A 16,367-nucleotide genomic window follows, 5' to 3' on the forward strand; every position below is an offset into this window, starting at 1 on the left:
ACAAACCGTGACAGTCCTCATGCTTCCAGGCATAGACAGCGCCCCAGCTGGGGTCAGGAAGGAATTCCTGGAGTAGGGTGGCACATTTACAGTGTGTGTGATGAGGAGAGAGGGGACCTGGACCACCGAGTGTGGATGCAGAGCTAAAGTTTGGGAGTGCTCAGATCTGGGTGTTTGCCTCAGCCCCATCCTGAGCTGTGAGTCTATGAGCACTTTTAGCCCTGGCCACGCTCGGTCCGACCCTAGAGGAGCCATCGACTTCTCCAGCTGTGGCAGCTCCTATGGCCTCTTATTATAGACCTGAGACACAACCACTGACTGCCTGTGTTCTTGCTTGTTGATTGACGGCGTCCAGTGACGCCAGCCAGCAAGTGAGAACATCCGATCTGGAACCACGTTGAACTCCCCCGGGAGAGCAGCTGCAGCCTGGAGGAGTCTGGGCTCCAGCTCCCTTCCCAGGCCACGCGTCAGGAAGCCGGTAAACACAGGCTTCGTTTTGTTAGCGCAGGGGCTGCTTCCGTTCTCACCCCTTGGCTCCAGGACGTCCCCTCCTCTTTCCCCAAGGCTTTGTCCAGGTAAATCCATTTTAAAGCCAACCAGAAAACATCTGGAGAGCAGCCAGCAACTCTGGCAGTGCACGCTGCAGCCCAGCTGCTGGGGAACACTTCCAGCGACAGATGTTACAGTCCAGATGTTCAGCACCCATGTCAATGGAGCTGCCCCGATTTACACCAGCTGAGATTCCGGCCCTTAGCTCTGTTAATCGTTCCTCATAAGGCGATCCTTCCGGCCTTGCCGCCTGTCACGGAGTGTGGGGGAGTCCAGGCCTTGCACCCCTCTTCCTGGGATTCACTGAGACTCTCAGACAGCCAGTAAAACAGAAGGTTTATTGGACAACAGGAACACAGTCCAAAACAGAGCTTGTGGGTACACCCAGGACCCCTCAGTCAAGTCCTTCTGGGGGAGCAGGGAGCTTAGACCCCAGCCCTGGGGTTCCCTGTGTTCCTCCACCCAGCCCCAAACTGAAACTAAACCCCCCCAGCAGGTTCCCTGCTGCAGCCTCCGTCCACATTCCTGGGCAGAGGTGTCACCTCCCCCTCCCTCTCCTGGCTCAGGTGACAGGCTCTCAGGTCTCCCGTCCCCAGGGCACATTCCCAGGTTAACACTCCCCCCTCCCTGCTGCGTCACATCGTCACACCGCCACCCTAGACATCCAGCCAACGGGCGGAACGAGCCTGTCCTGGGAATATCCCCTCCTCCGTCTCCAAGAGGAATGGGGTGGTCCACCTTGGGAAAGCTTGAAAGGAGACCATCCCCAAAGAATCCATCCCACGTCTTCCGTGGAGCCCTGTGCATGCTGGGCCAGGAATTTGCGGGTGCACGGATGCCTGCAGAGGGCAGACTTGGGCAAAAGTTTCCAAAAGCACCGTAAGAAACTTAGGCTCCGCATTGCCGTTTTCAAAAGTGACGCACATTTAGGAGCATAAAGCCCATTGGCTTTAAATGATCACGAAGCTAGTGAAGCACCTAGACCAGCGGTTTTCAGCTGGCGGGGAGCACACCCAACTTCCTAGACAGGTGCGTTGAGCCTTCCCTCTCACTCCTGGGGTCGCAATGCCACTCACTCCAGTTAGGCCCGGCCATCCCAGAGGGGCAGCTGGGCCAAAGTGGAGTGAGTAGCATTGCGACCTGGTGCTCGGTGTCACAACGCCGCTCAGGTATGGCCCAGCCCTCCCTCCATCTGATGGAGCAGCAACCAGGTCAAATGTGAGTGAGCGCGCGCAGGGTCCCGCTGCCACTCAAATCGGGGCCAGCCACCCCTGTGAATTGCATGGAGCGGCGCTGCAACCTGGAGCCCGCCTCCCCCACTAGCGATCTTCGATGCTGAAACGGAGAAATCCTGCCCGGAAAACGCTGGGGCTATTAAGGTCTGTGCTCTGGAAAGGTTTCCCAGCCTAGGCACAGCTAGGGAGCAGGATCGAAGGGCTGACTTATCTCGATCAGAATCAATGTACAAACAGCCCCAGTTCCATCGCGATTACATTGGAAAGGTCCATTTTGTAGTGGGGGGGGGGAAGTGTCATTCCCAAAAGGTTGAGAAGCCCTGCCCCTAGCCCACTGAGTCTGCTGGACTGATCTCCACTCCGTGCGAGACTTTCCCACAGAGCAAGCCCTCGGTGAGTATTTAAGCAGCTCACCCATCGCCTGGGACATGATCAATAGACCGCTTGCCTGCCAGGAACTCTCGCGAGAGCCCGATCAGTGCCAGCCCGCAGATCCCTTAGCTAGATAATAACACGACCAGCCGAGCGGCGGTGTCTGTGGAAGGGTAAGTGCCATTTGTGACACGCGTAGATCTCAGCACCCGCTCTCTTGATTTCTGCCTCATCTTCTTGTCTGCCACTTCCCTGTTCGGGGTTGGCCACTGTTCTAGCCTCCTTCCGAAACGCACGATCGTACCCTGGGCTGTCTTGCCGCCTGGCCTCTCTGAGATCCGGTCCACGTACCACGTCTTTGATCTCCCTCTTGGTCGCCTTCTCGCCAGTCAGCGCCAGAGCCATCCCGATGCTATACCTCTCCCGCCCCCGCTAGAGATGCTCATACCTTATCCCCCATCTTCTCCGACGAAAAGATTCAGAAGCACTTTGAGGCTTCGATATGTGTTTCCATGTCGCCGTGTCTCACGTTTTGGGGCGCAGTCCAGAGCAGGGCGAGGCTGTGTGACCGCCAGTGCGTGCCGCTCTGCCGGCTGGGAGTGCCCCACCCCGGTTACAGGGCAGGCAGTGACACGGCCTCTCGCTGGCCCGGATTGCTCCCCAGAACGTGATGCCGGATGCCTCCATTACTGAAGGTGAGACAAATCCCCAGCGCGGCCGCCTTCGAGTGGAGCAGGATTGGCCATCGGCAGCTCCCCTCCCAGATCCTTAATCCAAAGCGAAGGGGGCCAGATTCGTCCCCGGTGAAACTTTGCTAGCTGCAATGGAGCTAAAGCCAGGGATGCGACTGGCCCGGGGCGTGGGGAGGCTGGTTGGCGGTGGATGAAAAAGGCCGTTGCAGCCGTATTGCAAGGGTAGGAATTGATGGGCACGTCAGACTGGTGCTGAAGGGTACTGCATGGACTGGGGGACTGTGGACAGGCCCTAGGCCGCAAGTCACTGGTTTGACTGTGTCCCACATGCTGATCCCATCAAGCGGCTGCCTATGTGGCAGGAGTTTGGTGGGTCTCAGCCCGCTGCCCAGTGGGCCGTGGTCCACGCTGCCATACTGCTGTAGTGGTCTGTGTGTGCTGTGGAGCTCAGTGGAGGGGCCAGGCTCTGGAAGGGCTTGGAGACTCAGCTGTCCTCTCCCCATAAATAGTGGCTGCTCCAGGTCAAGATTGTGGGGCATGGAGACTCAGCCGTCCCCTCCACGACTGATGAGTCCAGGCCAGGACTTAGGGAGACCGCAGGCCGCAAAGGCTGTGTTAGCCTGGGAGCTGGGGAGAGCCACAGGGCCCCTCTGTGTCCAGCTGCTTCCTCTTGATATGGCCTCCCCCCAAGCCCTGCCTGTCCTCTTGCACCCACGTCCTGGGAGCTGGGCGGAGGAGCTGGCTGTGCCGCTGCTCCCAAAAAAGCCGCTGGCGGCTGCGCCCGGGCTCCTGCGGGATGCGACTTCCCCCGCGAGCCAACCTTCCTCTTCCTCAGCCCACCAGCTCCTGACTCTCGTCTCTTTGCCTGCAGCTGATGTTTGGGCGTCTGGGGCAGGTGGTGGAGGAGAAGAAATCCATCACGCTACAGGACATCAGCGTGGTACGTAGCTGGGCTGCCCCCAGGCCGGGGGTCCCATGGGGAGAGGCCCACTACGTGGCCAGAATGGGAGCATGGGCATGCAGGCCTTGGGCGGACAAGGGGGAGGATGTACTCACCACTCTTGGATGTCCCTCGGACGCTACCGCGGTGGGTGCGGTATTAATGCAAAAGGCTGACGCTGTGATGTCTGAGCGCCGGGGGTGGATAGGAGCAGGCCGAGTGTGTAGGAACTCCTCTCGCAGCCGCAGGCCAGCCTCCATATACACCTCGGGACAAAGCATGCAGGCCGCGCATACAGGGTGGGGGACTCTCTCCTGGGAAGCAGGGACTCAAAAAACCCCACTGGGGGTCGTGGTGGACAATCAGCTGAACAGGAGCGCCCAGTGTGGCGGTGTGGCCAGAGAGGTTATTTGACCTCTGTGTTCGGCGCCGGTGCGGGAATGCTGTGTCCAGTTCTGGTGTCCGTAGTTCAAGAAGGATGTTGATGAATTGCAGAGGGTTTGGATCAGAGCCCCAGGAATAATGAAAAGATTGGAAAACCTGCCTGGTCGCGACAGACTCAAGACGCTCGACCTACATAGGTTATCCAAGAGAAGGTTAAGGGGTGACTTGGTCACAGTTTATAAGTAACTACACGGGGAACTGAAATAGGGCAATGGGCTCTTCAGTCTAGCAGAGAAAGGTCGGACACGATCCACTGGCTGGAAGTTGAAGCCAGACAAATTCAGACTGGAAATAAGGTACCTTTTTACCAGTGAGGGCAATTAACCATTGGAACAAGTCATGCCAGACGTGGCCTCACTGGCCATTTTTTACTCAGGACGGGATGTTCAGTCACAGCTCTTGCACTTCGAAGCAGGAATTAATTCAGGGAAGTTGGCCTGTGTCCTGCAGAAGGTCAGACTAGATGATCACGAGAGGGCTTTATAATATCCGAATGCCGAGGTGATTGTCCTAGAGATGACCTGAAGGCTGAGCCGACAGCTCCACCAGAGAGAGGGGCCGGGTCGGCGCTGGGGTGTGATCTGTCAGTCGTGTGGGACAGCGCTGAGATCCATCACTCATGCAGACATAGGCCCAGCCAGGTTCTGTAGACCTAGGGGACTGGGGGCCAGGCCTGGCAGCAGCTGGGTCTAGGGGGCTCCTCGTAGGTCATTTTCTCCACCTCTCGTCCGCGATCCTGTAACGCAGTGGGCAGTGATGACTGGCTGAGCCCGATCACAGCCAGATCCAGCAGCCAGCCGCACGCAGCACTAACACAGCCATGAGTCTGCCTGCCCGCCGGCTGGCAGAGAGCCCCAGTGCCTCCCGTGACAGGCCTCTAATGGCACCTAATGTCTGTGTTGTTGTGGGGAAGAGCTGCCTCCCAGTCTGGTCACAATCCATCCCGTCTCCGCAGTTCCCCGAAACCCTATAGTCCCCGCAGTAGGAGCTGCTTCCAAACCCCGCCTTGCAAGGCTGGGGGGATCTCCCTGCTGAAGAACCCTGGCTTGGCATCCTGGCTCTGGTGGGGACAAGTAAACTGAGTTTGTTAGGTCTCAGCCTATTCATCCCATTCTCGGGCTGTAGGGTGCAGTGTGGCCAGAAGGCTCGTCTCAGGGAGCCCAGGGCTGGAACGGTGGGGTACTGCAGGCTGGATCTGAGGTGCATCGGCAGAGCTGGGGGGGATCCCAGGCTGGAATGGCGGGGGGCTGCAGGCCGGGATTGAGGTGCACTGGGAGAGCCGGGGGAGGAGTAGCCCAGCGCTGGATCGTCCGGGGTGGTCAGGATGCCCCTGGTACAATCCAGGAGTTCAGAGCGAGGAGTTGCTCTTCCTGCAGCGACTCTGTGCTGGGGACAGAGGTTTGTTAGCGAACGCTCTGTTCCCAGCCAAGGCCTGGGCTCGTGTGGCTGGGAGCAGCCACCGTTGGACACTGAAGTGGAGGAAATGCCCAGCTAGCTCCACGGAGAGCGATCAGAGCTGGGAACTGACCCACAGGGAACGGGTGTCGCGGTTCAGTGTGTGTGACGGGTCAGCCTGGGGCCAGATCCAAATGCAGGGCTGGGCTGGAAACAGATCCCTGAGTTCCTCCTGGAACGAACAATCCCCGAGTGGCTCAGCTCAGAGCGTGCTGGATCTGAGCACCCAGGTGTCCGGACGGTGAATGGATCTTTAGTGGACCCTTTGTGCACGATCTCTCCTGCACCGGGAACCACGGCTGAGCGACACAGCTGGTCTTCCAGACCTTGGGCAAGTCACTTAGTCTCTCTGTGTCTCGTTTCCCCCTGTGTGAAATGGGGACGATGCTTATCTGCCTTGTGCTCAGATACTCCTGTGAGGGGGGCGTGAAAATGCCACTGCAGGCTCTGTCTGGATCCTACAAGGATGGTTGATCTCTTGCACACAAGAGGCTGTTTGGTGTGACCACTGCTGAGAAATAATAACAACTCCCCCAGAAGCCAGGCACCCACTCAGAGCCAGCTGAGCATTTGCCCCAGGGTCAGCTGCAGACCCTGCCCTGGCACGTGCTGCAGTCATGAGCCAGCATGCAAGGTCAGGGAGGTTATTTATCTGTGCCGCCCAAGCAATCCATCACCTCTCCTTGGGCAGACAGGCAGTTTGAAAGTCTGAAGGGAGCGAAATAAGTGTAAATACGGTTTGGGAAGGTGGAAGGACTGAGGCTGCTGCTTGGGAACCCGGCTGACAGGCTGCCTGCGGCTGCGTGGGAGGCGTTGGTGGCTGTCAGCCCAGTCACTAGTGGAAGAGCGCCCCCATCGCAAAAAACGGGGCTCTATTTGGAGCTTCTAGGTGGCAGTACAGGGCCTCTGACACACAGCCTAGCAGTTCTGATGCCATCCAGCAGAGGGCCCCTCCGGACTCAACCATCTCATTGCATTATTGTGTTACCCTTCCTGTTCCTACTGTTGTGTTCTCTGTTTAATACATAAGGGCTTGGCGTGTTTGGTTTTTTAAAGAATATAAGCGAAAATGCCCATCCCCTCTTGGGCAGTGCCACTCACGCACTGGCTGGCAAGGCAGAGATAAGCATTTTGTTCCTGCCCTCAGCGGCTGGCGAAGGAGCTAAGGAATTACTCCCGAAAGGATAAACAGAAGGGCTGTGTAGCCCAGCAGCAAAGGGGTAAACAACTGTTCAGACTGACTCCGAGCAGGAAATCCGAGAGGCTTATTGTGGGCCCAGGAGCTCAGTGGTATGAACATCCCAGGCCAAGCTTGCAGTCAATAACCGGCTGTTGAGTCTGCTCTCCAGTTATCTCTCTCTCTGCTTCTCGTTCTCCTTGAGAAGCCGTTTGTGACAGATCCACATCGCAAGCTTCCCCCCGTGGCAGCAGCGTAGGGAACAGACAGTTCCACTCGTCCCTGTGCCCCCGCTGCTCCGAGCGAGGCTAGAGATGGGGATCAGAGAAAGCAGCCGCCTGGCTGTTATCAGCGGGTGGCTGCTCAGCCATCGATGTGGAATGAATTAATAATGTTAATACCTAGCTCTGGTATAGAGCACTGTCTTCCACAGGACGCAAAGGGCTTTAGTAGCATCATCACTGTTTTATAGATGGGGAAACTGAGGCTCAGAGCGGCGTGGTGCCTGGCTGAAGGTGACCCAGCCAGCCAGTGTCTCCACTGCAGTGCTGTATCCACTAGGCCATGTTGCCTCCCAGTTGGGGCATCAGTTCACAGAATCATAGAATATCAGGGTTGGAAGGAACCTCAGGAGGTCATCTAGTCCAACCCCCTGCTCAAAGCAGGACCAATCTCCAATTTTTGCCCCAGATCCCTAAATGGCCCCCTCAAGAATTGAACTCACAACCCTGGGTTTAGCAGGCCAATGCTCAAACCATGAGCTTTGCCTCCCCCCGGTTCTCAGTTTGGGGTTGCAAATGGGTGTCAAGGACTCGTGACCCCCTGGCCCTTTCACTGTTGCTAATTGGGTGGGTGGCTGCAGCCGGATGGGGGAGACACGGTCACACATGTAGCTAGGGTGTTACCTTTGTGTGTCTCACAGTACCTAAATCCTGCGCCCTTTCTCTGTGTCTACATCTAGGAACAAAGCACGCAGGCCACACGTACGGGACGGGGGACTCTATCCTGGGAAGCAGTGACTCTGACAAAGATTTGGGGATGGTGGTGGCTCATGGGCTGAACATGAATGAGCGAATGAGATCCTGGGGTGCATAAACCGGGGAATCTCGAGCAGGAGCAGCGAGGTTATTGTACCTCTGCGTCTGGCACGGGTGCGACCGCTGCTGGAATCCTGGGTCCAGTTCTGGTGCCCCCAATTCAAGGAGGAGGTTGACAAATTAGAGGTTCAGAGAAGAGCCAGGAGAATGATGAAAGGATCAGAAAATGAATAGTGCTAGACGTAAAGAGCTCAATTGACTTAGCTTAACAAAGAGAAGGTTAAAGGGTGACTTGATTCGTCTATAAGTACTCACATGGGGAGCGAATATATAACAATGGGCTCTTCCATCTGGCAGAGAAAGGTCGCACCCGATCCCATGGCTGGAAGTTGAACCTAGACAAATTCAGGCTGGAAATAAGGTGTCAATTGTGAACGTTCAGAGTAATTAAGCACTGGAACAATTTCCCAAGGGTCGGGATGGATTCTCCGCCACTGGACGTGTTTAAATCAAGATTGGATGGTTGTCGCAAAGACCTGCCCTAGGAGTTGTTGTGGGGCAGTTCTCTGGCCAACTGGGTGATCACAGTGGTCCCCTCTGGCCATGAGATCTATCAATGAATGAATTGCTCCATGCCCGCTGCCCTCCCCTGCCCCACGTCCTGACCCTCTCCCCGGCCTGACCCTCTCATGCCCCACGTCCTGACCCTCCCCCCCGTCTGACCCTCCCGTGACCCACGTCCTGACCCTCACCCCGGCCTGACCCTCCCGTGACCCACATCCTGACCCTCACCCCCGCCTGACCCTTCTCTGCGACTCCCTGACCCTCACCCCCATCTGACCCTCTCCTGCCCTACATCCTGACCCTCACCCCGGCCTGACCCTCCCGTGCCCCACGTCCTGACCCTCACCCCCATGTGACCCTCCCGTGCCCCACGTCCTGACCCTCACCCCTTTCTGACCCTCCCGTACCCCACATCCTGAACCTCACTTCTGCCTGACCCTCCCGTGCTCCATGTCCTGAGCCTCACCCCGGCCTGACCCTCCCGTGCCCCATGTCCTGACCCTCTCCCCGGCCTGACCTTCCCCTGCCCCACGTCCTGATCCTCACCCCCGCCTGACCCTCCCGTGCCCCACGTCCTGATCCTCACCCCCGCCTTACCCTTCCCTGCGACTCCCTGACCCTCACCCCCATCTGACCCTCTCCTGCCCTACATCCTGACCCTCACCCCCGTCTGACCCTCCCGTGCCCCACGTCCTGACCCTCACCCCAGTCTGACCCTCCCCTGCTCCACATCCAGACCCCCACGCCTATCTGACCCTCCCCTGCCCCATGTCCTGACCCTCACCCTGGCCTGACCCTCCCCTGCCCCACGTCCTGACCCTCACCCTGGTCTGATCTTCTCTCCCCAGGAGGAACACAAGCAGCTTCACAACATGCTGGGATTCGAGGTCACCTCCATGCTGTGCGTGCCGGTCATTAGCCGGGCCACCTCCCAGGTGGTGGCCTTAGCCTGCACTTTCAACAAGCTGGGAGGAGAGAGGTGAGTCGGAGGCTCTTGGGGAGGCTGCTCCCTGGGCGCTGACAGCGGCTCCGCTCCTTACGGCTGGGCCGGGGCCCCTTTGCTGCGCCTTTGCGCGGAGCTGTGCTGCCGGGACACAGATTACGGGCTGGGCCGGAGCCCAGAGCAGAGCCTGGCCCCGAGCACCTGGCAGGCTCCAGCTCTGGTCCCCGTGCACCGACCGCTCAGCATCGCTCCGTCACCTCGCTGCCGCACCATCTCTCCCGGCCTGTGCTGGTGGCCCCTGGGCTTGATGGCTGGGAGCCCAGCTGCCTGCAGAGGAGGGCTCCTGGCTGGGGGGGCCAGCTGGCGGTTTCAGGCGGCCTCTGCCGCTCAGGCGTGGGGTTCTGGCAGGCCACCCTGGTCGCCAGCACGGTGGCGCGGCTCCTGCAAACTACACGTCCCAGCATGCACTGTGCTCCACCTGGATCCAAACAGAAGGGCACGCTGGCGCTTTGCATGCTGGGCCTTGGAGTTTTTTCTGGCTGCACCTTTGCGTGTAAGACCATGTCGGCCGTGTTCTTCTCTGTTGTGAACTCCTGGGACTGCCGGAAGGGAGCTAGGGGGCTCCTGTACCCGGGGGGCTGCCCTTGGCCCCCGCTCTAATGCAGGATCGCTATGGGGGGAAGTCATCCGTTCCAGGGAGTGCTGTACGGAGGGGGATGGGGTAAAATGGGGCCCAGCCTTGGCTACCTCTCCGCCCAGCACTCCCCTGGACCCCGAACTGTTCAGGGGAGACCCCAGTGCATTCTGGGGCACTAGGACCAGGTGATGCCTCCCCTCCCACCACCCCGCCATGGGGCCTTGGGGAAAGCTGCCAAGATCAGCCAGAAACTCCAAGCTGTGGGTGCAAGGCAGGGTCCTCGGTCCATTCAGAGAACTTGCTGGCACCAGCCCCTCCCTTCCCCGGCAGATCCTTCCCCTCCGCATCTCCCCACACCTGTGTCTCCTCTCCTGCCCCATCCCCCTCGCCCCCTTCCCTTCCCATTTAGCTGATACCTCCTTAACAGCCCCTCAAAAACACCCCATGGCACTGACATGCTGTTTGCTGCCATCTCTTAGCTGGTTTGTCCTACCCTTCCCCCATCCCGGGTCTATCGAGATTGTCGGCTCTTCGGGACAGGGACCGTCTGCTGCTCACTGTCTACAGCTCCTAGCGCAGAGGGGCTGAGCTTTCGACTGGCCCTGCAGCAATAAGCGTGGCTAGGAACTTCCCCCCGCCAAACCCCTCTGTCTTAGCCTTGTTCAGTACCAACGCTGGCCCAGAGCTCTCTGGCGATCTTGGTGATTTGCTCTTGGCCATGAGTTACAGTGCAGGAACCACCATCAATGCACTTAGCCGTGTGCAACCTGCAGACCCTCGCCACCTTGTTCACCCTCCATCACGCCTCCCAGGACAGACAGCCCTTCCCTGCAGGGGGAACGCTTGCTTGGGAGCCAGGTGGGTAGGAGACTGTCTAAACATGTGCCACCAATTCAGAAGTTCTTGGGGGAGGATTGCAGGGGGGGCCCCCAGACCCAGTCCCCACTCACCCCCATCCTCCTCCCTCAGGGACCCCGGGTCTGTCTCTCCCGGGGAGCTTCCCTGTCTCACCCGCCCAGTGCATGAGCTGGTGCCGCTAGGAGCTGAGTTCTTGGCAGACCTCCTGCACCAGGCCGTACGGAGACAGACTCCCCGTGCGCTGGCAGGTCGAACTGGAGTGTGCTGGGGTGCAACTCCACTTGCTGCCATTTGGCCTGGCCGCCCCTCCATCAGTGTGGCTGGGAAGTCAGCGGCCGGCGTGCAGCCATGGCGGGACCGCTGGCCTAAGGTCGGACGGAGCCGCTGCTTCAGAGCAGCCTGGCTTTGCGGTCTGTGGAACGCTGAGCAGGTGCGAAAACCTTGGGGGAGCAATCTGCCTCCCCACTGATTGGTGCCACTGGTCCAGAGGGAATCGAGCTGTCTTGAGATTGTGTAGCTGCTTCGAGGGACATTAATTAGAGCATTTGGCTGGTGTAGGGAGGGACTTGGGACTTCATTGCCTTGGGCTGTAGCATCAGATACTGGAGGCAGAAAATTAATAGTGGGGAAGAGTGGAGGGGATTGGACTGGGGTCTTTAAGACCAGGAAGGATGGAATGAAAACCCAGCAGTCTCTCCTTCATCCCGTGAGAGGAGACCAAGGGCTCACTCGATGGAGTGAGCCGGAACATACGTGTAACCCTAGCACCATGCAAAGAAGCGCTCCATTGAGCACTGCATTGTTAACCGGTGGAACTCACTGCAGCAGGGGGCTGTGTTGCCAGATGCCCCCATGGCACATGGATGCAAAAAAGCTCCCACTCAGAATGGTGTCGTGTTCAGCTGCATGTTCCAGTGATGACACAAGGGGAAGGACACTGCAGAATTGTGCCCTGGGCCTTTACTGCCTGGTGCTTGGGACCCAAGCAGGTGTAGGACAGAGAGAAGAGCTCAGCTGATGATCAAAGCCTTCAGCGTCCATGCCAGGTTTGGGCGCTGTCCGAGCCAGGCACCAGCTCCAATTAAAGGCACAGTAAAGGGTTCCCCTAATCCACAGGCACAGAATCCCCCTCACTGGGTAATTCGTTTCCTGAAACTTGGATTCAGAGCTTAATAATAACAGAGCAAAGCCCCGTCCCCACTGCTTGGCTGGCTGGCAGCGTGCCCGACTCAGCTCAGCCTTCACCAGGCCTCTCTCATTCAGCTGCCCCGAGCCCTCCTTCCCTGATCCCGCCAGTATCCCTGCCACCGTTTCATGGGCGAGGCCCGGTCCAGGTCAGGGTTTTGGGAAGGGGACCGGAGCAGATGAGGGCAAATCCCGGCTGACCTGAGCTGAGGCCTGATCGACTGTGTAGTAATCCTCACCCCAACCCTGCTGCAAGATGGGTCAGTAGCCCCATTCCTGTCCTACAGCTGGGGAAACCGAGGCAGGGCAGGGGAGCTGGGCCTCGGAGCAGCGCATTGCGATCGTCCAGGAGAGAGGAGGGGAATGCGTGGTGCACTGGGGAACAGCTGCCATGTCCTGCCTCAGAGGCGGCTGCATGTCAGTGAGGTGGATCTCCTCTGGACACGCAGCACCGGCAGGCTCCCCGGCTGAGCAGCATTGGCCGCAGGAGCCGCTGTCCGCCGTCCCTGTTCTGACCGTGCCGCTCTTCTCGCCTCAGCTACACGGAGGCCGACGAGCACAGAATCCAGCACTGCTTCTGCTACACCTCCACCGTCCTGACCAGCACACTGGCCTTCCAGAAGGAGCAGAAGCTGAAGTGCGAGTGCCAGGTAAGGGGGCAGCTCGCTCGCTCATTACGCACGGTCGCAGGGGCGTAACAGGCTGTGCCATGCGGCTGCTGCAGCTGTGCGTATGGGGGGGGGGCAGCTGGCTACATCCACCTTTCGGTGGTGGGGGGGTGGCTGGACTGAGTGTCCATGCGCCGTGGGAGTGCCATGGGGCATCGAGTGGAGGTGCTGGGGCATCGCTGCACAGGGAGAGGGAATGGGGCAAGACAGACATTTGAGAGGGGGTTGAACCGGGCACCCACAGCAGGCTGTTCCCCAACCCTCAACCCGCTGCCAGCGCGGGGCTAGACCCCTGGGCTTTGAGCTCCACAGTGCAGGCCTCACAACTTCAGCTAAGGGAGAAATTCCGCTGGCCCTTATCCGCTGGCCCTTATCCGCCATGTTGGCCAGCTTCTAGAGAGGCCTGCTATACCGAGGAGGGTTCTCTGAAGCCAGGATCCCCTCTGGAAAAGCCTGCAAGGCTGTCAGACTGTCTCCAGCATTGTCATGCTGCGGGGCCCATAACGCCCCCTCTCCCGGAGGCCAGGGTGGACAGCAGGTCACTGTGTTTTTGGGAGGATGTTTCACAGGTCTCTGTGTAAACTCAGGGCTGATTGTCCTATAGGCCAGGAAAGGCAGGACCAGTCCCACACATTTTGGGGGGATCCCCATCCTGATGATCGGGAGCTTCCCCTGGCTGGACATGTGGGGTTACCTACATGTGTACCCCATTAGCTGTACACTTTCCTTGGCCATATCTAAGCACCTGGCAGACATGAAGAGATGAAAGTTCTAGCTATGAAGTAGAGAAGCCTCGCCCCCAGTTTATAGTTGGGGAAACTGAGGCGAGGAGGATGAAGTGACTTACCCCAGGACTGACAATGCATGCAGGGTAGAGCCAGGAACTGTCCCCAGATCTCAAGTCCGATCCTAAACCACAAGGGAATCCAGCCTCTCAGCACCTGTCTGACCCACCCACTCTGTCCTGCCCCCTGGCCGGGTCTCTCTGGGCTGTGCACTCAGCCTGTCAGCCAGGCGACTTTGCTCTTACCTCTGCTGGTGTCAACCTTCCCATCCGGATCTGCCCAGGATAGGATTGCCAACTTTCTAATAGCAGAAAACCGAACACCCTTGTCCCGCCCCCTGCCCCGGCCCTTCTCCAGGGTCCCGCTCCTGCTTACTCCATCCCCCCTGCCATCGCTCACTCTCCCCCACCCTCACTCACTTGCTCATTTTCACCAGGCTGGGGCAGCGGGTTGGGGTGCAGGCTGTGAGAGGGAGTTTGGATGTAGGAGGGGGCTCTGGGCTGGGGCAGGGGGTTGGGACATGGGAGGAGGTGAGGGGTGCGGGCTCTGGGTGGCGCTTACCTTAGGTGACTCCTTGAAGTGGCATCCCGTCGCTCCAGCTCCTAAGCGAAGGGGCGGCCAGGGGGCTCTGTGCACTGCCCCCATCTGCACGCACCGCCCCTGCAACTCCCATTGGCTGCAGTTCCCAGCCAATGGGAGCTGCGGAGCCAGCGCTCGGGGCGGGGGCAGCGCATGGAGCCCCCGTGGCTGCCCCTATGCCTAGGAGCCAGAGAAACATGCCGGCCACTTCCAGGAACTGTGCGGGGCCAGGCAGGGAGCCTGCCAGCCCTGCACCAACCGGACTTTTAACAGCCCGGTCAGCGGTGCTGACTGGCACTGCCAGGGTCCCTTTTCGACCAGGCATTCCAGTTGAAAACTGGGCACCTGGCAGGCCTAGCCCAGGACGGGCTCATCAGCTCCGTCCCGGCTTGGTGCCCGATAGAAATGAGTCAGTTCCACTCTCTGCAGCCCTCCCCCGTTGTGGTGCCCTCACACCGCTAATTTCACCGCCTGTCATTCAGCCCCAAGCCCGCCACGGCCTGCTGCTCTGATGGCACTAATCAGGCCGGGAAGGGCGAGTTCAGGAGCCCACACTGCCATGCTTGGCTAACTGGGACATGTGGATCTGAACTGCAAATGCCCTGGGAGGTGACCCAGAGCTGGCAGGGGAAGGCCGGCCGGCAGGAGCCTCGCTCTGCCGGCGGGGATGCAGAGAACATGGGGGATGCCCTGCCAACACCCTTGTCTGCCTACTGTCCCCTGGGGGCTCGTGGCTCTGGGGTATGTTCACAATGGTTCACTGGCCACATGCAGTAAAACAGAGACCTCTGACAACATGAGCTAGAGGAGAATCGCCTTCTCTTACTGGAGGTGGTGGGGCTTTGACCTCCGCTCAGGACCCCAGCCATTAGAGTGTGACCCGTCCTAGCCACAGCAACAGGGGGCAGTGGTGAATACACACTTCAGCACCATTCAGCACGGGGCATGGGCACATCAGCATCGTGGTGGGGTCCCTACGCACATCGGCACCATCCAGCAGGGGGCAGCGGTCCCTACGCACATCGGCACCATCCAGCAGGGGGCAGGGGTCCATTCACACGTCAGCAGGGCAGATTCCGTATCAGTGTCCCACAAGACTAAAGCTGCCTAGTCGCGCCGAAGCATCTGGCCATGTGACGTTAGTGCCAAGCTGTTTCTTTGCCAGCGTCGCCCCGTTTCCACAGGGAGGCAGAGCTGCACACGCTGACCATCGGAAGGGCTTGGAGCTAGTGCTTAGACAGGCCCAAGTCCTTTCAGGCACCACCCGCTTTGGGCATTAGGGGGAGTGAAGCGAGGAGAAGGAGGTATCTGCTGGGAGCAGATCCATGGGACAGCAGCGCCAACTGGCCGAGATGAAACTGGGTCCCCACTGTGCCAGGCGTTGCTTGGACACATTGTAAGAGACAGTTCCTGCCCTCAGGAGCTGACCGCGTAGACAAGACACAATCATTAGCCCCGGTTTACAGATGGGAAACTGAGGCACAGCAATAAAGTGACTTGTCTCTGGTCACTAGCAGAGCCAGGGATTAAACCCAGATCTTTGGAGACCTAGTCCAGTGCCGCGAGCGCCCGGCGCCAGCCATTATACAAAGCGCCCAGTGCATGGGCACGCTTGCCAGGATGCAATTGCTCTCTCCCATCTCAGCAGGCACCTAAAGGGAGGATTTAATTATTGTTCATACTCTCGCCTCCCCAAGAGGCGGCTTCTTTGTTCAGAGGTGTTTAATAATAACACTGGCCCCCGGTGATCCCGGGGCAGAGAGATGGAGCTTCCCCAGAATGGGATGGGCGGGGGCTGGGTTAGGGTCTCAGTTTGGCTGGTGCTGGGGAGTGGCCACTCATCCCCACATGTAACAGACTTCCAAAGCTGAGGTTCTAGGAGGGTAATGGGCTGTGTGTGTAGCACTGCCCCCTAGTGGGTAGGATTTGTCCTCGCCTGCTCCGGCCGTCAGCTGGTCGGGAGCTTTTTGACAAAACGTTTTTTTCATTGAACGATGCTGATTTGTCAAAGCCGTTCAGGAAACCGGGTCCGTGTTGGCGAATCTCCTGGCTGGCAACAAGTTTGAAAAAAAAAAAAGTTTTGAAACTGTCAAACCATTTTGTTTCCACATTTTCAAAGCCAAACGGTCCAGTTTCCCGGAGTTTTGCTTTGACATTGAAGCTCATTCGACTGAGAAAAGGGTAAAGAAGAAACCATTGCAATCTGAAGGAAATGTTTCTTCCAACTGAGCGAAAGGAACCGCTGGG

At 58.7% G+C, this 16,367-nt stretch overlaps 1 protein-coding gene across 3 annotated transcripts in view; it reads left to right on the forward strand.

Moving 5' to 3' along the window:
• Nucleotides 1–16,367, forward strand: part of PDE2A (phosphodiesterase 2A) — a 363,204-nt gene that overhangs the window by 317,537 nt on the left and 29,300 nt on the right. For all 3 annotated transcript variants that reach the window (XM_037914731.2, XM_037914822.2, XM_043527204.1), the window contains 3 exons: nt 3,720–3,788; nt 9,314–9,444; nt 12,627–12,738. In XM_037914731.2, the coding sequence (XP_037770659.1) occupies nt 3,720–3,788; nt 9,314–9,444; nt 12,627–12,738 (312 nt within the window). The remainder of the gene's footprint in view (nt 1–3,719; nt 3,789–9,313; nt 9,445–12,626; nt 12,739–16,367) is intronic.

This window comes from Chelonia mydas, chromosome 1, assembly GCF_015237465.2.
Source record: "Chelonia mydas isolate rCheMyd1 chromosome 1, rCheMyd1.pri.v2, whole genome shotgun sequence".
NCBI classification, from domain to species: domain Eukaryota; kingdom Metazoa; phylum Chordata; order Testudines; family Cheloniidae; genus Chelonia; species Chelonia mydas.